Genomic DNA, 22,361 nt, shown 5'->3' on the forward strand with positions numbered 1-22,361 from the left:
CTGGTGTGTCTGAAGACAGCTACAGTGTACTCATATGCATAAAATAAATAAATCTTTAAAAACAAGTTAAAAGAAAAGACAAGACCGGGGTAGGTAGGTGGTGGTGCACACCTTTAATCCCAGCACTGAAGAGGCAGAGGCAGAGGCAGGAGGATCTCTTGGGTTCAAGGCTAGCCTGACCTATATAGAGAGATCCTTTCTTTTTTTTTTTTTTAAAGATTTATTCATTTATTATATATAAGTACACTGTAGCTGTCTTCAGACACACCAGAAGAGGGCATCAGATCTCCACAGATGGTTGTGAGCCACCATGTGGTTGCTGGGAATTGAACTCAGGACCTCTGGAAGAGCAGTCGGTGCTCCAACCACTGAGCCATCTCTCCAGCCCAAGAGATCCTTTCTTAAAAAAGAAAAAGACAGACCAGCACAATGGAATGTAAGATGCGACCCAAGTAAGGGCCATAGCTAGCTATAGACAGCAGAGGGACAAGTGACAGTCTGGCCAGTATGATTTAGTTTATAGTATTCTCTCCAAGATGCATTTCCTAATTTTAATCATGTCTTGAAGAAAGTTGGACAGGGCTTGGGATGCATGTAGCTCAGGTGGTCGGTTTATTTATCATCCATAGAGCCCTGGGTTCAACACCCAGCACCAGAAGAAAACAGGTCCAAGTCCTATCCAGTAAACACACAGGGATTTGAAATTAGGGGGCATGACAGAGATCTCCGACAGAGTCCCAGATGACTGAAAGTTCCAAATACACATGTCCCTGTTCATCTAGATAGATGGTAATGGGAATCCCCAATAAGTCTTACAGTATTCCCTAAATTAGAATATATATGTATGTGTATGTATATATGTATATATGTGTGTATGTATATATGTGTGTGTATATGTGTATATATGTATATGTATATATTGGGAAAGCCCAGGAACTTCTCCCCTGTGCTGAGAACAGAATCTGCTCTCTGCTGCTGAAATTACACTACCTAACTTCCCCTGAGCATTACCTATGCCTGCCTTGCTGGTTCTCTACCCAGGCTGGCTGTTGGTGGAAGAACATTGAATTCCAGCAGACAAGGAAACATCAAGTTCACTTGTGGCTCGAGCTGCAGGCCTCTGCTCACTTAAAGTACAGGGTAAATGACAGAGCGTCACGGAGTTCATTTTACACTTTTATTAACATATTTATGCACCAAGAAATCTTCCAAAGTATGTCTCCCCACTCCATGACCTATTGGCCTGCCCCCTCGTGTATGTTCAGGCTTGCTCCAAGACAGTTTCTGTGTTGTCCACAGTGTTTTTTGTCTCTTCCAATTGTGGGCTGAGAGGGAAGTGATCTTCCGACAGCCCTGAAAAAAGCTTGGAGCTGGATTTTGCAGCTGTGTCAGTTTCTGAAGACATCTCACGCAAGGAGGACTGCGGAGAGAGTCGAGAGTCCTCCCGTTGCCGCAAGGTACCTGAGGTCATGGATGGAGCTGTGGAGCCCTTGCGTGACGGGGTCACGGATGAGATCCGCGAGCCCCTGCGTGATGGAGTCAGAGATGAGACTCGAGATCTTAGACCGGATGAACTCCGGGGAGCAATCACAGACCCAGCCTTAAGAGACCGGCCCGGGAAAGACTCACTGGACAGTACGGATGGACTCCTGGAGGCTCGGTGCGACTGATCCACCGATGGAACCCGGGAGGACGGAAATGATTGGGGTGGAGCCTGGGCTCTTAACATGTGTTGTGTTGAGTCCAGCGCGGTGACAAATGACTCAATGCGCAAGTTAGGTTGGTGGCTTTGGGGTGGCTGCCAGAGTGGTGGCCCTCCGGGACCCCTGTGCAACCAGCCGTGCATTTGATCCAGGTTCTGCACGTCCACGTGCTCCCGGCGCAGCTGCTCCCGCTGCTCCAACAGCTGCTGGCGCAAGTTCTGCAGTAACTGGGTCCTCTGGAGAAGCCTCGTGAGTTCTTGTCGGAGACGCCCATTGTCTGCCTTGAGGGCCTGTGCGTGGGAAATAAGGGAAAGCGCTGCCTCCCGCTCTGCGCGACGTGTCAGGGACTGCACGAGCAGGCGTGCCTCCCGCTCGAAAGCAGACTTATCATCCAGGAAGCGTTGCTTCACCTGGTGGAGGAGCTGCGTGTGCTCCACGCGCATATGCAGCAGCTCACGCTCCAGGGTCCGGATTCGTGCCAGCTGCTCCAGTTGCAACTCCTACATGGGGTGAGGTGGGGCGGGGGGGCGCCGATCAGAGCACCGGTAGGGAGCGTGCCCACCCCTCTCGACCCTGCCCGGTCCGCGGGGGCGCGCGCACTGGCCTTGTAGGGCTGCAGCTCCTGCACCTGCTGTGTCATGTTTTCTGCGCGCTTCTTCATTTCCTGCAGCTGTGCACGCACCCCGTCCTCGCGGCCGTGGTAAAACGACGCCAGCTCCGCTCGCTGCCACCGGATCTGCGCCAGGTCTGTGCGGTTCTGGTCCTCGAGGCGCACGATGGCATTGGCGCAGCGCAGAGCGTGCGCGCTCACATAACCGACAAAAAGCCGGTTTTCTTCCTTTAAGCGCTGCGCCTCGCTGTTCAGGAACGCATTGCTCTGCAGCACCTCGTCTATCCGCTGCTCACAGACCACCAGGCTCTCCGAGAGCATCGCATACTCGCGCTGTAAGTACTGCGCGCGCTCCGAGAGCTGTGGCTCCCCACTTTGGCCCGCCTGCTTGCGCCCAACGATTTGTCCGCGCTTCTTCTTGGGCGCCATGGCTTGAGGCCCAGGCCAACTGGACTCATGAGAACACCGTGCTCCACCCGCTCCCCCAGCTCAGTTACTCCCCCTCCTTAACCCAAAAATTCTGAAGAACCACACCCTAGGTTCAGGGATGTGTCTTCAGTTTATGAGGTTCAGAGCAGGCGGGATTAAGGATCAGAGAGCACCGTAGCCAATCTGTATATGAGCACTCCCTCTGGACCACGGCTTTCGCATCCTGGTGCGGACCTCTAGGAATGTTGACGTCGAGCATGCACATCCTCTATGGAGACAGAACTTGGTCACGGTGCTTCGCCCCATTCTGTTGCTCAGGCAACGGCTTGATCCAGTCTTTCATTCCCTATGGTTTCTTATATCCTTGCATTACTCTTTAGTCATAGCATTGAAGTCAGGCAAAGGTTCAAGACACTGAACTAACTTCCGACTCCCCACCCTTCACTCACCAGGATTTTAGTGCTCTAGCGTCACTCCACCAGACGCTCTTCAGGTACCACAGCATAAGGGGACTCTTTCCCACGCTCCCTCTGTCCAGCATTGAATGAACCTTCCTCCACCTGTCCTTGTGAAGTCTTCATGCTCTCAGGACGAAGCCCCCAGACACACATTTGTTTGTTTGTTTGTTTGTTGTGGAGACAGGGTTTCTCTGTATAACGGAGCCTTGGTTGTCCTGGACTCACCTTGTAGACCGGACTGGCCTTGAACTCGCAGAGATCAGCCTGCCTCTGCCTCCGGAGTGCTGGGACTAAAGGCCTTCACCAACCACACTCATCTGCACACATCACTTAGGGGACTCTTGGCATCCCGAGAGGCCTTGGTGGAATGCTACTGCTGGGAGGCACTAAGACCTTTCAGATAAAATGCATGATAAACACCAGTCTTCATTTCATAATTCGAGTGCTGGAGACTCAGCAGCAAATGGGAAATTTTATTTTACAACCTTGCAAAGTCTATGCAACCTATTGAAAAAGGCAAAAATAGGGGCTGGAGAGATGGCTCAGTGATTAAGAGCACTGACTGCTCTTCCAGAGGTCCTGAGTTCAATTCCCAGCAACCACATGGTGGCTCACAACCATCTGTAAAGAGATCCGATGTCCTCTTCTGGTGTATCTGAAGACAGCTACAGTGTACTTATATATAACAAATGAATAAATCTTTAAAAAAAAAAAAAGAAAAGAAAAAGGCAAAAATAGGGGCTGGAGAGATGGCTCAGTGATTAAGAGCACTGACTGCTCTTCCAGAGGTCCTGAGTTCAATTCCCAGCAACCACATGGTGGCTCACAACCACCTGTAATGGAATCCAATGCCTTTTTCTGGTGTGTCTTAAGACAACAAAGTGTGTACTTACATAAAACAAATAAATATTAAAAAAAAAGAAAAAGAAAAAGGCAAAAATAGCTAGTCTGCAAATTTGGTTCAAAACAGGGGTTTTTATACTCCTATACATTCCTCCCCCTCCGAATTCGTCATTGTCTAGGTTCTTCAGGGAGGTAAAATTTTCCCTACTCGTCTAGCATAATTCACATGCAAACTTTCCCATCCTTCCGGGGCTCAAAATCTGCCCCTCATTTCCACTTACATAGGCTCAGTCCCTTAGTAGATTGTAACTTTTAATCTATGATAGACTAAAAGGGGCCCATGTGGAAAGGTAACATCTGCTAGCTAGAGAAGACAGGGGCCTAGTGTCTCCTGCTTATCTGTGGGTCATTAATGAATGCTAAATGCCCCTCGGGTTAAAAATGGACCCTTGGGCTGGAGAGATGGCTCAGTGGTTAAGAGCACTGACTGCGCTTCCAGAGGTCCTGAGTTCAATTCCCAGCAACCACATGGTGGCTCACAACCATCTGTAATGGGATCAGATGCCCTCTTCTGGTATGTCTAAAGACAGAGACTGTCAGTGTACTCATAAACAATAAATAAATATTTTTTTTCAAAAGGACTCTTTTGTCCATTTTTTTTTAACCAGTGCACTTTTCCAAGAGGCCCACCCATCATACCTTCTTAGCGTTTTTTGCCAGTAGGCCAGTCATGTAGAGGATACAAGGGGAACACCAGGATTTTGATGTCTCCCTTTTTGCTATTGACTCTACATGGACAGCATGTTTACAGGATTCAGGCCTGATCAGAACACATTGGCAGTCTGCCAGTTTGCTAGTGGATACCGGAGGTGACGGTTCAATGGGAGATGCGGGCTCAGCACAGCGGCAGGTAAACCAGTGGCTTGCTTTGACTCTGTGCATCAACTCCATCCACCATCACCCTTGTCAACAGACAAGATGACCAAGAAGTACCCTGAGCACACAACACCCCATGTGTTTGCAATGTTTGACCAATCACAGATCCAGGAGGCAAAAGAGACCTTTAACATGATAAACTGGGCTGGGCAGTGGTGGTGCAGGCCTTTAATCCCAGCACTTGGAAGGTAGAGGCAGGAGGATCTCTGAGTTCAAGACCAGCCTGGTCTATAGACTTGAGTTCCAGGACAACTTCCTGAACAAGGAAGAACTGAGAATTTGTACAGTCTGTTTGCCTCACTGGGGAAAAATCCAGTTAGTGGCTATCTGGATGCCACACTGAACAAGATGCCAGGCTCCATCAATGTCACCGTGTACCTCTGTATTTGGTAAGATGTCACCTGGTAATAGATCCTGAGGAATGCTTTTGGTAGCTTTGGTGAAGAAGCAGCTGGGCCAAGACATCCCGGGAGACCATACAGAGGAGGAAGTGGGTGAGCTATACAGAGAAGCCCTTGTTCACAAGAATGGATTTCAGCTGCATGGAGTTCACACACAGCTTTCAAGAGGGAGCAAAAGACAAAGATGACTGGCTTCCAGATTGGCAGACAGACAAACATTCCTGCTGCACCTTGGGTGTTTCCTTAGAGTTACAGCTTTTTCTTGCCTTCCTTGTTTTGTATAATTAACCGTGTGGGGGCGCATGTGAAGGGTAGCTTGAGTTTGATGAGCATGTCTCACCAAGGCCTTTCCCTCTTCCCCTCTTCCCTCTGCCTTGCTAAAAACCATTAGATTACACTCCTAAAGCTAGATATCAAGGTCTGTTCCCGGATTTGAACTTCTAAGGTCCAGCTATGAAAGAATTGAAGTCCAGCAATCAAAAGCCCCCTTGGGCCCAATTAGAATTAAACACCTCATCTTAACACAGTGCTTTCCCTTGTACCTTTATAAAACACCACTCTCCTATCCTCTATCCAGAAGCAGCCCTTCGTCCTATTTCATTCAGGACAAACACCCTTTCCCCCTCTCCTTTGTTTCTTCCCCCTTCTTCCTTACCCTCTGTTGCCTGTGTTTGAATCTCACTCCCTGTCCTTCTGTCCTTCTGGGTCAAATAAATCTCCTTTGTGCCAAGAACTGGGCTGTGGGGGGCCTTTTGAGCCGATACTTTGTCTTTTTCAATGTGTTTTTTTTTTTTTTTTTTCTTTTTTTTTTTCGGAGCTGGGGACCGAACCAGGCCCTTGCGCTTGCTAGCAAGCGCCTATCACTGAGCCAAATCCCCAACCCCCAATGTGTTTCTTTATAATCAGACTGGAAACAGGACTGTCCTTTCAACCTTCCTGTCTCTCCCAGATAACCACAGCCCATACAGTGCCTTCCTTTTTCAGAGAAAGTTCTTCACTGATTTTGTTTTCCCCTGAGTTGATAAACTTTTAAAAATGGAAATGGTTCTCTAGGGCCAGGTAAAGCACCACCTCGGGTGCTGTGTGTCTGTTTCTCTGCCAGCTCAAAACCTCAGCCTTCAGGACAGCTCTGAGGGAAAACTTACAGGTCTGCTTATTTTGCTCCCTGTTGTTAGCGGTAGAATTCCTGCTCAGGTTTGTCCACGCTTACTAACACACTTTCTTAAAAAATCTTATAAACAGATCTGAGGACCACTGAGTTTATGAAATATATATATATATATATATATATATATATATATATATATATATATATAAAGATTTTAGTAGCCCTCCAATTGTGGGACTCTTCCTGGGGAGACATGAACAGAATCTGTTCCACCTAGGTCTAGCTTCATGAGCCACTGAGTTTACTGGGGTTACTTATAGGAACATAGACCATTTAAAGGCAACTGCATAACCCAAAGCCCACTCAGCATGTGGGAAGGAAATCTGCATCCCTGGGAGTCCCTATAGGGCTTTCTGGCAGCCCAGTAGGCTAGAATGGGGGCTTGAATAACCTTGGGCAGGTGGGGGGATCTCACTGTGAATGGGCAGTGAGGCTTAAGTACCTTGACATGGGCCACTGTGTATCTTGGAAGTTTCAGATTTCTGGAACCTAAGTTTCTTTTACTTCCTGAGCTTTAGGAGTTGCCTCCTTTCTCCAAGAGGCAGTGTTTCAGTTCTGTGGAATTTGCTACACTCACTACAAAGTATTCTTAATGCTTTGAGAACTTGTTATTAATTAGGACTGGCTGGGTAGGTAGGTGTGTGTGTGTGGGGGGGTCACCTCATAAAAATATATAAATACCACTGGGTGTCAGGGTTTGATCCTGTGATCTTAGCGCTTGAAAGATGGTGTCAGGAGGATCAAGGAGCTAAAGGCTAGCCTGGGCTACATAAGTCCTTGTCTCAAAAATAAAAATGTATAAGTAACTGGGTGGTGGTGGTACAAGCCTTTAATCCCAGCACTGGAGAGGCAGAGGCAAATAGATCTCTGAGTTCGAAGCCAGCCTGATCTACAGAGCAAGTTTCAGGACAGCCAGATCTGAACAGAGAAACCCTGTCTCAAAAAAACAACAACAACAAAAGACAAAAAACAAGTATAAGTAAAAATAGAATGATACTAAGTGTAGTGGTGTGAACAGGTATGGCGTCCATAGACTCCTGTGTTTGGTTAGGAGATGTGGCCTTGCTGGAGTAGGTGAGGCCTTGCTGGAGTAGATGAGGCCTTGCTGGAGTAGGTGTGGCCTTGCTGGAGTAGGTGTGGCCTTGCTGGAGTAAATGAAGCCTTGCTGGAGTAGGTGTGGCCTTGCTGGAGTAGGTGAGGCCTTGCTGGAGTAGGTGAGGCCTTGCTGGAGTAGGTGTGGCCTTGCTGGAGTAGGTGAGGCCTTGCTGGAGAAAGTGTGTCTGTCAATGTGGAGACTGGCTTTGAGGTCTGTGCTCAAGCTTTGCCCAGTGTGGTACACATTCTCCTTCTGCTGCCTGCAGATCGAGATGTAGAACTCCTTCCCCAGCACCAAGTCTGCCATGTTCCCACCATGAAAATAATGGACTAAACCTGAGAACCTGTAAGGCAATCCCAATTAAATGTTGTCCTTTATAAGACTTGCCTTGGTCATGCTGTCTGTTCACAGCAGTAAAACCCTATCTAAGACACTAAGTTCAGGGTCTGGTGAGATGGCTTTACAGGTTACAACACTTGCCACATAGTCTCATGACCAGAATTTGATAGTTCGAATCCACATTGTCCTGTAATGTTCTCACACTTGATACACATAAATAAATATCAAATTTAAAGACAAGGAAGAACCTGTTTTAGTATTAATATAACTTGACTATAAGAGTTTTGTAAGACAACTAGGTATTGGTCTTAAAATACTGTCTTTTAGGCTGGAGAGATGGCTCAGGGGTTAAAAGCACTGACTGTTCTTCTAGAGGTCCTGAGTTCGATTCCCAGCAACCCTGTTGATTCACAACAGCTATAGTGTATGCATATAAGTAAAAGAAATAAATCTTTTTTAAAAATACTCTTTTGCTATGAAAGTTGTACCCAATCTGTTACAGAAAACTGGGGAAAGCCAAAAAAACCACTGGGGAAGTGATCAATCCATGCCCTGTCTATGGCCAGACTGCTATAGTTGACTTTCCTCTGAGTCAAACATCTGCCATCTTCAGGAGTCCAGCCATGGCCACTTGCAAAAGACCAGTCTAGCTGGGCTTCTTGACTGTCTACATCCCCTCCTAGAGGGACAAGGACTGTCACGGGACCCTCACCTGAGTATGCAGCAACCTGTTGTCTGCAACTCTGCCCTTAGTTGCACATGGCCTAAGGGAGGAGCTAGAGGCTATAGGGAGGGAAAGGACTAGGACAGAGGGCTCCTCTAAGGAGCGATGATGGGAAAGCCACCAACCCTGTTGAGGAAGATTTTCCAACGCAGCCTTTTGGTGGGGGAAGCACCCTTGCCCCACTGATCCACTCATCCAGGCTCTGTCAGGAAGCCCAATAAACTCAGTAGTCTCCCCAGAGTGAACTCCTGTAGAACTGCGCTTTGGTTTATCTTTGGGTCTTAGGGGGAGAGAGGGATGTTGGTGAGGCTGCCTCCAGATCAGAATTTTAGCAGCAGGGGTTCTTACATGTTTTCTTCTCCTCATGACCTGTTCCTATGCAGGTCAGGGCAACCGATACACGTTTTAACCAGCTTTCATGAACTTTTGACACCACCTGATTAAGATAGCTGCAATTCCAAAAATGATTGAGACAAATCAAAAATGTAAGAGTCAAAGTATTGGGGTTGGGGATTTAGCTCAGTGGTAGAGCGCTTGCCTAGCAAGCGCAAGGCCCTGGGTTCAGTCCCCAGCTCCAAAAAAAAGAAAGAAAAAAAAAAAGAGTCAAAGTATTCACCAGGCATGAATTGATATTTTAAAAAAAAATTATTGAAGAAAATATGGAGCTGGAGAGCTGATATCCCAAGGTGCAGCAGGAATGTTTGTCTGTCTGCCGATCTGGAATCCAGTCATTTTTTGCTCTTTTGCTTCCTCTTGGAAGATGTGTGTGAACTCCATGTAGCTGAAATCCCTTTTGTTTTGATCAACAAGGACTTTTCTGAAGAGCTCAATAGCTCACCCACGTGAGACAACTTATGGAAGGAAGGGTTTATGTGGGGCTTCCTGTTTCAGAGAGTTAGAGACCATGGTGCATTAGCAAAGACAAGGTGGCAAGCCTCCATTAAAAGTGCACATTTTCTGTTTTCTGGCTTTTGTTTTTGTTTTGGGTCAAAGTCTCACTATGGAGCCTTGGCTGGTCTGGCATTTGCTGTGTAGACCACATTGTCCTCATAGAGATCAGCCTGCCCGTGTCTCCCTGAGTGCTGGGATTAAAGATGTATGCCAACACCACTGGCCTGAGAGCTCTGACACACCTCCTTCAAAAAAGCCACACCTCTTAATCCTTCCCAAACAGTTCAGCCACCTGAGAATCAAGTATTCCAATGCCTAAGACTGAGGGGAACATCTCATCCAAACCACACATTCTTCTTTTTTTTTTTTTAACTACATCTTTTCTTGCCTATCTGTCCTCTATTCTCCTACAAGGCACGAGGCATATTGTAATTAGTGACCCCATGATCAAAGAATGGGCTGAAGCCCTGGCAGGGCAGAGGAAAGGTATGTGCTCTTCCCTTCTGAGTATCAGATTATAATTATTCTTACTTAAAATATTGGGATATTTAATAGGCATGCAGGAGTTGGAGCCTGAAGTTGACTACCAAGGAAAAGGAAAAAAGATCCCACAAAACCTTCTTCTGCCTTACACCTGGTGGGCATTGGAATAAAGAACTCCACCAAGTTCGGGGAAGATGGAGATCTCACACAGGACCCTACAAAACTTCTGAGACTCCTTTCTCTTTTGAACATGGAGGAATCTTTTTTTCCCCTATTTTTTTTTTCTTTTCTTTTTTTTTCAGAGCTGGGGATCGAACCCAGGGCCTTGTGCTTGCTAGGCAAGCGCTCTACCGCTGAGCTAAATCCCCAACCCCTTTTTTCCCCTATCTTTATTAACTTGGGTATTTCTTATTTACATTTCAATTGTTATTCCCTTTCCTGGTTTCCGGGCCAACATACCCCTAACCCTTCCCCCCTCCCCTTCTCAATGGGCTGTCCCCTCCCCATCCTCCCCCCATTACCACCCTCCCCCAACAATCACGTTCACTGGGGGTTCAGTCTTGGCAGGACCAAGGGCTTCCCTTCCACTGGTGCTCTTACTAGGATATTCATTGCTACCTATGCCGTTGGAGTCCAGGGTCAGTCCATGTATAGTCTTTGGGTAGTGGCTTAGTCCGTGGAAGCTCTGGTTGGTTGGCATTGTTGTTCATATGGGGTCTCAAGCCCCTTCAAGCTCTTTCAGTCCTTTCTCTGATTCCTTCAACGGGGGTCCCGTTCTCAGTTCAGTGGTTTAATGATGGCATTCGCCTCTGTGTTTGCTGTATTCTGGCTGTGTCTCTCAGGAAAGATGGAGGAATCTTTAAGACAGTGTCTATCCCATTTTGCTCAGGCCCAGACTTGAACAAAACCCTGTGAGACAATAGAGGCGACCTGGACCAGCTACCTTTCCCCAGACAAGGATCAGCTAAGCTGTCTCTCAGTGAGATCAGCATCAGAGAAGGAACCTGAAGTCTTGAACAGCACACTGGTGTTTACATGGCGGTCAGTTTCTGGAGGCAGAAACTGAAGCAAAAGCCATGGAGGAGGCTGCTTGCTTGCTGCTTGCTCCCACGGTTTGCTCAGCTGCTTCCTTACAGGACCCAGAACCAGCAGCCAGCCTGACACAGGGACTCCCTCAGTAAAGGATTTCTCTTCCCAATGGCTCTAGTTTGTATCAGGTTGACAAACAGACTTCTAAGCTGAACACTCGTTGATTTCTGTTCCTTAATTGTTTAAAAAGATTTATTTATTTTATGTATATGTTGTTGGAATGGTGGATATTGAGAGCCATCAATGAACAAATGAACAGCGTTTGTTGATTCCTGTTATTTTATTGTGTGTGTGTGTGTGTGTGTGTGTGTGTGTGTGTGTGTGTGAATGTCTGTTCATTCCTTCTACCCCCTCTCTCTCTTTTATTTATTTATTTATTTATTTTTTTGCTGGTCTGAGGTTATTCTGTCACCCTCTTCAGACACACCAGAAGAGGGCATCAGATCTCATTACAGATGGTCGTGAGCCACCATGTGGTTGCTGGGATTTGAACTCAGGACCTCTGGAAGAGCAGTCAGTGCTCTTAACCACTGAGCCATCTCTCCATCACACACACACACCCCAGTTGTTTTTTTTTGTTTTTGTTTTTGTTTTTTTTTTTTTTTTTTTTTTTTTTTTTTTTTTTTTCCTTTTTTTTTTTTTTTTTTTTTTTTTTTTTGTTTTTTTCAAAAAAACATTTTTTTTTTTTTTTTTTTTTTGGTGTGTGGTTTTTTTTTTTTTTTTTTTTTTTTTTTTGTTGTTTTTTTTTTTGTTTTTTGGTAGTTCAAAAAAAACTTCTGTGATATGAGGGAACCTGAGTGCATGGCAAGATCCTGCAAGCCGCCCCTTTGTTTTGTCAGTTTCCTGCCCTCCAGCAGAAGGGAACAAATCCACCAGAGACTGGCACAGAGGGATGACAGGCCTGTGGAAAGCCATGTCTCTGTGCAAAGCTGCACCATCAACTATGGCATCAGCTGCCTTAGCTCTAATATACTGGTGTCCCCTTTAGTGTACAACTATCATCCCCACTTTGTTTTTTGGGGAACAGTTATCCCCTGAAACCTCTGAGAATAGGGTGATGGTCTGAGGATCTTTCCATATGTAGATTTCTTTACCGTGAGCATGGGTCCCAGAGAAAGTGCCAGAATTTGGTACATCGGGTTGATGAATGAAAAAAGAAACAAAAAGGAAAGGACGTGACTGCTCCTACGTGTGCAGGGAAAGCATAGGAGAACATAGCCAGAGGCAGACACATCTGGGAGAGTCTAGAGTGGTCACGACCCTGAACCCTGTGGCGGGAGGGGGAGGGGAGGGAGAGCACAGGAAGTACAGCAGCCAGGAGGCCAAAGGTACAAAAGGAGAGCAGGTAATCAAAATATCTGGATTGTATAGGGAGGAGCCTCTGTGGGACGGGAAGCCCAGCCCCTGGGCTGGAGAGTTCTGGGGTAGAGGGTGGGGTATGCCAGCCACACCCTGTATCTGGTAGAGACTGAGATATGTAAATAGGCACCTCGGCTGCTTGCGCCTTAATTTTTTTTTTAAATGAAATTAGAAACTCACAAACTGAAGAAGGCACAAATCTACTGTCAATTGTTTTTCTCAAGGCCAGAGAAATGGGTCAGTAGTTAAGAACACTTAACTCTTGTAGAAGACCCGAGTTCGGTCCCTAGCACACAAAGGAAAACTCACGATCATCTGTGGTTTTGGTTCCAGTGGCTCTTGTGCCCACTCTGGCTTCTGCAGGCACCAGGCACACATACAGTGCACATACAAACATTCAGACAAAACACTCATGCACATAACATAAAGTAAAACCAATCTTTAAACAAAACCCGCTAGGGCTTCGAAACCCAAACCGAAACTGGCCTTGAACAGAAATACTTTTCAGCTAGCATAGATTTAGATCTGGCTGTCCTGGAACTTGATATGTAAATCAGGCTGGATTCAAACTCACAGAAGTTTTCCTGCCTCTGCCTCCCCAGTGCTGGGATTAAAGGTGTGTGCTGCTCAAAGAACCAGAATGGGGGCCAATCTTGGGCCAGTGGGAAAATTCCTACCACAAACCTCTGAGCACACGGACCCCTCCCTTCCAGGAAGCAAAAAGCTGGGTCTCATTCAGGGGGTTCCAGAAGGGGTTCAATTCGGACCTCACACCACCATACCCAGTGAAAATAAATCATTTTTAACATTCCTATATTTTAAGGAAACTTGTACTGTTACATTGGAAACGTTTTCCCCAATTTTCTTTTTTTCTTTTTTTCTACATGGAGATGTTTAATGAGAGAAGAAGAGTAGAAAAGGGGAGGAACAAAGGCCAGCCAGGAGTATGAGGAGGGAAGGGGGTGTATGGGGAGAGAAAGGATATGGACAAAGAGGGCATGAGAGCAGAGAAGAGAAAAGAAGAGAGAGCAAGAGAAAGAGCCCAATTTTCTCTGAATGCACTGTATCCTGTGTTCCACCTAAACAAACTTGGAGATCCCAGTACAGTTGTGCTTGTGGGGTGTTCTCTTTCTCTCTGTCATTGTAGAATTTTGTTCTTTTAGACAGGGTCTCTCAGTGGGACGTGGAGCTTAATTAGACAGGCCAGAGAGCAAGCCCTGGGGATCCAGCTAGCCCCACCTGCAGGCAGTGGGATCGGCTCTTCCATGGTTCTGGGGATCACACTCAGGCCCCTTTGTCCTCACATCTGTACAGGTACTGAGGCAGGAAGTGAGGTTTTACTCCAAACACCTGGGGAATAACAAGGAAACGACAAAGTTGTGTAACAGTATGAATCCGGTTCTGGCTTAATCCCAAAGAGAAACTGGCCCGAGACAGAAATACTTTGCAGCCAACACAGAGTTTTAAGCTAGAACATTCCGCACTTGGACTTACCCGTAAATCTCTTTTAGGTCCCAGCCCCAGGTTACACTCTGGGCGATTCAACACATTTTACAGAAACTGTAAGCTTGGCCGTTTTGGGCAAACGGGGAGATTAACGTAGCAGAGATAGTTCCCAGTTATTTTGAAATAGATCAGTGTTGTTTCTAGGTCATTGTTAAGCAGCGTCATCCTGCCTGGAAAGATTGCACTCCTTTTGATATGGAAACAGATCCAAATGTCTTCGAGAACAAAACCTAATAAAAATGTACCCTCCCTAACCCTAAGTACACTAGAGTACGCTCTACGTTTCTTATCTTTCTGCAGTTCTTAAGAGGTCTGCTTAGTTCACTATGTATCTTCCAGTCATATTGGAAGCAGGTCTCCTTGGCTAAATTCTATTTCTGGGTAATGATATATCCTGAGCTTGTTTACTGACGAGTCCTTTGTAAATTCTGCTTACTGTCTCTCACTTTTTTGTCATCACAACCTCCTGAGCTATTTCTCCAGCCCCCAGTGGGGCATTTAGTCCTCCCCGGGATGCAGGAGGAGCACACTGTTTCTGCCAGTGGTCAGACAGACCTCACAGACCATGCCACCAGAGAGGCATTATACTTTGGCCACCAGTTGCCACAGGCCTGACGTGTCTGCTACCATGGTTGATGCAGACATTCAATGAAGCAAGGCAGAAAGAACAGGAAAAGCTGAAAGTTCTCTCTTCTTCTTCTTCTTCTTCTTCTTCTTCTTCTTCTTCTTCGTCTTCTTCTTCATATTATTATTATTACTATACTATTATATTATCATTATTATTATTTTATTTTTATTTTTGTATTATTATTATTATTACTACTATTATTATTACTTCAAATTGCGTGAGTTTTGCCTGCATGTGTATCTGTATGAAGGTGTTGGGATTCCCCCGGAACTGGAGTCACAGAAAATTGTAACTGAGCACCCATACAGCCACCAGGAGGAATCGAACCTGGATCCTGCAGAAGAGCAGTCAGTACAACTGAGCAACCTCTCCAGCCTCAAGAAACTCTCTTCAAAAGCTGTAGAACAGGGTAATTTAACTACTCAATCCACTAACTAAATGATGATGATGGTTTCTTGTGTAAGTTTGAGGTTTATAGGGTTTTTTTCTTGTTTTTTTTTTTTTTTTTTTTTTTTTTTTTGGGGGGGGTTGTGATTCACATTCACTGTCTTTTACACAACGTTTTGTGTAAACAATTTTACACAAATATTTATCTACAACAGATTTAAAGTTTGCTAAAAAAAAGGGGGGGGGGGCTGGTCCCTAAACATGCTGGCAATCTGACCGTGAATGTGAGACCCCAGAGCTCTGCCTGATTCTCTACTGTCCCCTAAGTGACATTCTAGTCCAATACCTCTTGTGTCACCTGCTCCCTCCACCATCAAAGCTCTCTAATACACACAAATTAACTCATCTACACCCAGGCTCACATAATTCCTGCCCTTGTTCTATGTACCACTCAGACTTGCTTGGCCCTGCTTATGTGACTCTGAGCTGTGCTTGTGGAAATGGTCCTTCATTCTCAGTGACTACACTGGGCCAGGCCTCCCCAGAGCTTCTGGTGGGAACAACAGAAGGGCCCAGAAGTAGGTGACTGACAAGTGGGGGAAGAATTGGGATCACTCTCCCTGTGGCTTCCGGGGGCGCCCTGGTGGTTACCTGCCTTCAGGGATGAGGTCCCTGGACGTCACCCAGTTTTTTTAAGGAAATTGAGGCAAAGGAACCTGGGAAGGCATAATCGGCATCTTCCATCTTTCGTTTTGTTGAGGGTGGTAGGGATGGAACTCTGGTTTTCACGCATGCTAGGCAAGCACTCTACCACTGAGCCACATGTCGTGCATTCTGGGTCTCTCCAGTCAGCCCAGGCTTGCCACCCCTCCCACATCCTAACAAAGGCCTGAATCCAGTTCCATGTACCGTGTTCCCTGCTCTTGTGCCAGCATAATCGCGACCTCCTGGTCCCTTACAACCTCCTCCCTTTCATCATTGTGCCCAGTGTTTTGGTCCTCTGGGAGGCCCATGCCTTTGGGCTCCATTCAGCTCCCCTGACAAGCAGGCCTGGAGCCTCAAAGCGTTGGGCCACTTTCCTAGTCACCTTCTCTAGTGCTCTTCCACCAGGGCCTAGGGCACCCACTTCACCCGGATCTCACCAACTTTTCATCCACTATTGCATCCAACAGCTTCGCTCCTGAGAGAGCCTGGCTCTGATTTCCCGATACTCAGCACCCTCTTGTGCCCTGAGATGTGCACAACTCAGGGGCTAGCAGAGCTGCCTCCCCACCTCAACCTCCACCCGGCGTGCAGCACTGACCAGGAAAAACAAGTGGACAGGTGGGGCTAGCTGCAGACCCCGCCCATTGGCGCAGGCGCAAGGGAGGAGCACCGCGACTGCCGGTTCCCAAGCCAACGGATCAACAGGTCCAGCTCCAAGGAAAGAATCGGTGGACCCAAAGAGCCAGCGTCTGCCTCTCACCATGTGTGCTGCCGAGGTGGACCGTCATGTATCCCAGAGATACCTGATCAAGCGGAGGCTTGGGAAGGGGGTGAGCGTGGGGACATCCTGTCATATGAGGGTCACTGCAGTCACTCACGGGTCTGGTCAGCCCCACTCAAGATCTAGTTCTTCTGATAATGGACGCTGATGCCTTGGCTCGGGTACTGCCTCATCCGAGGCTTCTAGTTTCCATAAGGAAACTAGGAAACCAGGTGGCACTCGAGAACCAAGCCCCGAAAGGCAGGCTCAGGAAGGTCTGAGTGGTATATAGAGTGAGAACAGGAATTGTGTGTGAGCATGGGTGTATTCGTGATTGTAACTGGGTCTGAGCATATTGGGGTTATATGTGTGAATGTGTGTGATTGTGCGTGTGTTCTCTGTGCATCATGGAGGGGATCAAGTAAACATCGATTGCAACAGCCCTGAAGCAAAGACCTGTTGGCTGTTGGAGACCGTTTTTATTCATGAAGGTAGGAAGAGTTGGGAGAGTGACAGCGATGGTCCCCGTTGTGTGGAAGGGATCTGGGAACCTTCAAGACTCTGACTTTATTTAATTGGTGAGCTGTAGCACTTGTTGGTAACGCTTTACAAAGCTCATCCTGTTAACTCTGGTGAAGCTCCTCGGTTGTAATGGGTGGGAGTGGCTGAGAAAGTAGGGAGCCAACCTATAGCAAGGCTGGAAGCCAGTGCACAGCTTAGATGGGAGAGAGGGAAGCCAGCAGGTCCTGGATACATTCTGAAGGTTAATTCAGCAGGTGGAATAGGGTTGTAGAGAAAGGGTCAGAAAGTGTGGGGAGCTGGAAGAGTTAAAGGTCATTGCAGAGACAGCAGGTCCTGCCCAGAAGTGTCCACTCGTGGCTTCACAGCTACATAGGGACCTCTCTAGCTCTCACCCCTTTTCCCACTTCAGAACATGCTACAGTTAGTTGTTGTAGGCTCTGTCACTCTGGTCCTGTCGCACTCTGACCGCTCCCAGTATTCAGAGCTGGATGGAGCTGCCTGGCTGGCTGGAATGTATATATATGTGTAGTAGAGAGCCCTTGTTCAGCAAGTTGACCATGTGTTCCCCAGGCCTACGGCATCGTATGGAAGGCCATGGACCGGAGGACTGGTGAGGTAGTGGCCATCAAGAAAATCTTTGATGCCTTTAGGGACCAGACAGATGCTCAGGTAAGTGGGGGGGGGATGGGGGGTGGAGCATAGAGGTGTGGGGAGGGGAGGACCCATCACAGCAGGATTCCTAGCATTTCTGGGTCAGCCTGGCTGAGCATTTCTGTTTCTTACAGAGGACCTTCCGTGAAATCATGCTTCTCCGGGTAAGTGGCCCAGGCCATCTTGCCACAACATCCTTTCCCTGGGTGTAGGTCCCCAGAGACAAGGGAGAAGCTGGCCCCAGTGGCCCAGGGTGGAGCCCTGGTTTCCCTGCAGCAAGTCTGTCTTCCTAGGAGTTTGGGGGCCATCCCAACATCATCCGCCTGCTTGATGTAATCCCAGCAAAGAATGACAAGGATATTTACCTGGTGTTTGAGTCCATGGGTGAGTGAGACCTTGGCCAGACCCCAGCCCTCCTTGAGTGGCCTGCCTCCCTCCTCATGCTCCTTTGCTGCCTGGCCCCTGCTGTATCTGTCACTCTCATCTGTCCCCTGAACCTGAGCACAGAGCTGGTGAACCCCCTCTCCCTGCACCGGTCTGGCAGTGGTGCCCCCTCCCCCTCCCCCCTGCATAGAATCCTTGCTTTGTCTTCCTTTGCTGTTCCCCCATCCTGCTCAGCGTGCATACCAAGAACGGCATGAAGTGGGATGAGAGCAATTCCATAGACCACTATGGTTCCGTTGACAGTGAAGATGGGTGGAATGGCTGGGTAGCATGGCAGAGACAGCCCAGGATGGGCTGAGGGCTGGTGCAGGCTCAAAGTAGTACAGACCTGCACTCTTCACCCTCCAGACTGACCTGCGTCCCCTTCCCCGGCTCCTGCCCCTTCGCAGACACTGACCTGAACGCGGTCATCCAGAAGGGCAGACTGTTGGAGGACATCCACAAACGTTGCATCTTTTACCAGCTCCTGAGAGCCACCAAGTTTATCCATTCAGGGCGCGTCATTCACCGGGACCAGAAGGTTGGGTCCACACCGTACCCACAGCTCCCCAACTGCCCTGTGCATCAGCCTGCTGGGTCTCAAGCCCATCCCTTTTCCAGCCAGCCAACGTTCTATTGGATGCTGCTTGCCGGGTGAAACTATGTGACTTTGGCCTGGCACGCTCCCTCAGTGACTTCCCTGAAGGGTCTGGGGGCCAGGCCCTGACAGAGTATGTGGCCACACGCTGGTACCGAGCTCCAGAGGTGCTTCTGTCTTCCCGATGGTAACAGCCGGACACCCAACCTACCTCCTCCCTTCAGGCCCCTGTGTCCTGGTCCTGCTTGGGCTCCCTTGAGTACTCGCTGCTCTATCCCTGCACTCCCATCCTGCCCTCCGCCCCTGTGCTCCCTGCCCTTGCACATGCCCCTTCCTGCCCCAGGTATACCCCTGGGGTGGACATGTGGAGCTTGGGCTGCATACTGGGAGAGATGCTTCGAGGGCAGCCACTGTTTCCGGGTACATCTACTTTCCACCAGCTGGAGCTGATCCTGGAGACCATTCCATTGCCCTCCATGGAGGGTGAGCATGTACACTGACCTCAGGTCCTGACCTCAGCAGCCTGTTCCTAGGCAGAGGATAATGAGTCAGAGGGCACAGCCCCAATATTGTGCATAGAAGGGAGTCATCTGCCCCAGAAAGACTGAAAGGGCCCGGGGGATTGGAGGGCCCAGAGAGCGGCTGCTGGGGGCGGCTGATGTAGAGAGGCCAAATTGGCCACAGGGACAAAGTTAAACAGTAACGGGAAGGAACTGACTGTGCAGAGGCTGATCAGAACAGGAATGACGCGTCTGCACTGGCTGCTGAGAGCATTGGTGTGGAGAGAGGGACATGGCAAGAGAGAGATACCTTCAAGGCCCAGCGGGGCAACTCTGTTCTCTCTGCAAAGTCGTGGTTTTTGGGTAGAAGCAAAGGGAGGTGTAACCCTCCCAGCATCCTCTGATCATATTGCAGTGTTTGGTTTCTAGGTAAGGTACAGCTAGCGGCACTCACAAGCCCAGACAGGACACGGGGCTGGCTTTTAGGGGTCTGAGCCATTCTAGACCACAGACTCTGTGCAGAAGCAATGGCTTCCCCCTCCACCAAACCTGCCTGCTTATACCTCCTTCCTCCACCCACCCACAGAGCTCCAGGGCCTTGGATCAGACTACAGTGCTTTGATTCTGCAGAATCTTGGATCCAGGTGAGTGGAACACTTAGGCACAGGGAAGGGGTGGCAGGTCGCAGGAGGGGGCTGCCATCTTGCAGCTGACACGGGAGCCAGTTTGTACCAGTGTAGAGCTCTGTGCTTAGCCCCAGCTTCTTAAAGCTTAGTTGTGAAGTGGGGTGGGGTGGCGCAAAATCTAGGAGATCGACAAGGAAAAGGGAAAACTAAGAAAACTGAGACCCATTTCCCAGAAATGAGAACACCCCAGCCTTAGAAAAGGGGGGAGCGTCCCACTGCGCGGGGAGGAGGGGGTGAAGTGATGACCCCTCGGAAAATTCGAAAAGAGGACTCAGTGGGATTTACACGAGCAGAAAAGCAGAGATCACGTACAGACAGAAGGTTCCGCGGGTGGGGCCCTAGAGAGGAGACGACAGGCGGCTGCCCGCAGGCCACGGCAGACGCTGGACGCCCTCCTGCCGCCAGACACCCCCCCAGAAGCCCTGGACCTCCTCAAGCGACTCTTGGCATTTGCTCCGGACAAGCGGCTTAGTGCAGAGCAGGCTCTTCAACACCCTTACGTGCAGAGGTAAGACGGCAGGGGTGGAAGCCCTGCCACTTGTGTCCCCATCGCACCTGCATCTATTTTTTTTTCCTGGCTCCTCAGATTCCATTGCCCCGACCGCGAGTGGACACGGGGGTCCGATGTGCGGCTCCCGGTACACGAAGGAGACCAGCTCTCTGCACCAGAGTATCGCAACCGCCTGTACCAGGTGCTGGGGCTATGGACTCCCGTCGTCCGCTCTCCACGGACACCCTCAACCCCAGTGTTGTCCACCGGCACTGCAACGACCCCAGTGTTGTCCGGCCTCCTCTGAGCGCCCCTCCCATTCCGCAGATGATCCTGGAGCGGAGACGGAACAGCCGCAGCCCTCGAGAGGAAGACTTGGGGGTTGTGGCCTCGCGGGCAGAGCTCAGGGCTTCCCAGAGGCAATCGCTCAAGCCCGGAGTCCTCCCCCAGGTCTTGGCGGAGACGCCTGCGCGGAAACGCGGACCCAAACCTCAGAATAGCCATGGTCATGATCCCGAGCATGTGGGTGAGCTTTGCCTGCCTCCCAGGCACCCCTGGCCCCTTCTGTGTAGGGCCACCAACGTGTGCACCAGCGGGGACCTAACTCCGGGGGTTGCTCTTACGACCCCACAGAAGTTCGCAGGCAGAGTTCAGACCCCCTGTACCAACTTCCGCCGCCAGGCAGGGGGGAAAGGCCCCCAGGGGCCACAGAGGAGCCACCCTCCGCACCCTCAGGGGTAAGTCGAGGCTGGGTGGGCACGGAAGAGCCGCTTGCGGTCCCTTTCCGTGACCGACTGGCGCACCCCTTCCAGGTGAAGACTCACGTTAGGGCGGTGGCGCCCTCCCTGACTTCACAGGCCGCGGCTCAGGCGGCCAATCAGCCTCTGATCCGCAGTGATCCGGCCCGGGGCGGTGGGCCAAGGGCTGTCGGCGCGCGACGGGTGAGCCCGGCCCCGGCCCTTCCCAGCTCCCTCCAGTGCGGTTCGTACCCCCCCAGATCCCTGCTCCCCTCTTCCCCCTCCTGAACAAGACCCTCGCCTGCGTGCAGGTCCCTTCCCGCCTGCCCCGGGAGGCCCCGGAACCCCGACCCGGCCGAAGGATGTTTGGCATCTCGGTCTCGCAGGGAGCCCAGGGCGCAGCCAGAGCTGCTCTTGGCGGCTACTCCCAGGCCTACGGGACCGTGTGCCGCTCCGCGCTGGGCCGCCTGCCTCTGCTCCCGGGACCGCGTGTGTGAGCCGCCCACCAACCTCCTTGCGGCAAACTGGCGCCGGCCCCCAGACCCCAGCGCATCATCTCCCTTCTCTGCCTCCCCGCCTTCGAGTTCCAGGAGGGTTCTCTGAGCCTCACTCCCCTAAGGGGGAGTAGATGGAGGTTTCCACTCCACCCCCAACAATTTATTCCAATAAAGTTTTATCTTTCCTAGACCAGCTAAGCCATCTTTCACCCACTACTATCCTCTTGCTACCTTTTGTGAGTGCAGCCTGTACCCTAACCCCGACCCCGACACCCACCCACACACACAGTGACCAACTCCTGGCCTGTCTCCAGGTCTTGGTAAAAAGGAGGTCAGGAAGACACCTTGAAGATCTTGTGGGGCTCTTCTGTGCAAAGGAACTTGGTGTGGGTTCAGACTTGTGTAGTAACCCAAGTTCTCGACATAGCCTCTGAAGCAGGACTGGCGTAGACCACAGGGAAGCCATTTCCCACCACCAGCTAGAGGAGCTGTCTAAAGCTGCTGGTCACTGTAGGGCAGATGGCAAAACGGACAAGGCTTGGGGAGGGCAGACTTGGTGCCTGCATAGTCGTGGTAACTGTGTGAAATGAGACAGATTTCAGAAATCAAATAACTGAATATAGGAGACGGTTAGGTATGATTCCAACGCGGCAGGGAGCCAGTCAGAGCTGGAGCCAAAAGGTTTGTCTCCTGCTGTGGCTAACTGCCAGCGGGGTCTGTGCATGGTTTCAAGAGTCTGCCG

The 22,361-nt window shown here is 49.6% G+C and overlaps 2 protein-coding genes across 4 annotated transcripts; one reads left to right on the forward strand and one right to left on the reverse strand.

Annotated features, from left to right (window-relative positions):
* Positions 1 to 1,169: 1,169 nt before the first annotated feature.
* On the reverse strand, positions 1,170 to 2,793 carry Ccdc166 (coiled-coil domain containing 166). Its single transcript, XM_032917049.1, has 2 exons — positions 2,308 to 2,793; positions 1,170 to 2,203 (listed from the first exon to the last, which is right to left on the reverse strand). Exons 1-2 carry the CDS (start codon positions 2,740 to 2,742, stop codon positions 1,262 to 1,264), a joined length of 1,377 nt encoding a protein of 458 aa, XP_032772940.1. The 5' UTR covers positions 2,743 to 2,793; the 3' UTR covers positions 1,170 to 1,261.
* Mapk15 (mitogen-activated protein kinase 15) lies at positions 2,536 to 21,809 on the forward strand. Of its 3 annotated transcripts, none has more exons than XM_032916853.1 (15): positions 2,536 to 2,648; positions 16,223 to 16,585; positions 17,608 to 17,706; positions 17,823 to 17,852; positions 17,982 to 18,072; positions 18,522 to 18,652; positions 18,733 to 18,896; positions 19,053 to 19,192; positions 19,796 to 19,853; positions 20,266 to 20,403; positions 20,482 to 20,587; positions 20,713 to 20,911; positions 21,019 to 21,122; positions 21,198 to 21,326; positions 21,434 to 21,809. In XM_032916853.1, exons 2-15 carry the CDS (start codon positions 16,517 to 16,519, stop codon positions 21,617 to 21,619), a joined length of 1,644 nt encoding a protein of 547 aa, XP_032772744.1. In that variant the 5' UTR covers positions 2,536 to 2,648; positions 16,223 to 16,516; the 3' UTR covers positions 21,620 to 21,809. The 3 variants fall into 3 exon arrangements, with proteins under 3 accessions (XP_032772744.1, XP_032772736.1, XP_032772751.1); XM_032916845.1 differs by lacking the exon at positions 2,536 to 2,648 and adding an exon at positions 14,914 to 15,072; XM_032916860.1 differs by lacking the exon at positions 2,536 to 2,648 and having other exon boundaries at positions 16,213 to 16,585.
* Positions 21,810 to 22,361: the final 552 nt, after the last annotated feature.

This window comes from Rattus rattus, chromosome 1, assembly GCF_011064425.1.
Source record: "Rattus rattus isolate New Zealand chromosome 1, Rrattus_CSIRO_v1, whole genome shotgun sequence".
In the NCBI taxonomy this organism is placed as follows: domain Eukaryota; kingdom Metazoa; phylum Chordata; class Mammalia; order Rodentia; family Muridae; genus Rattus; species Rattus rattus.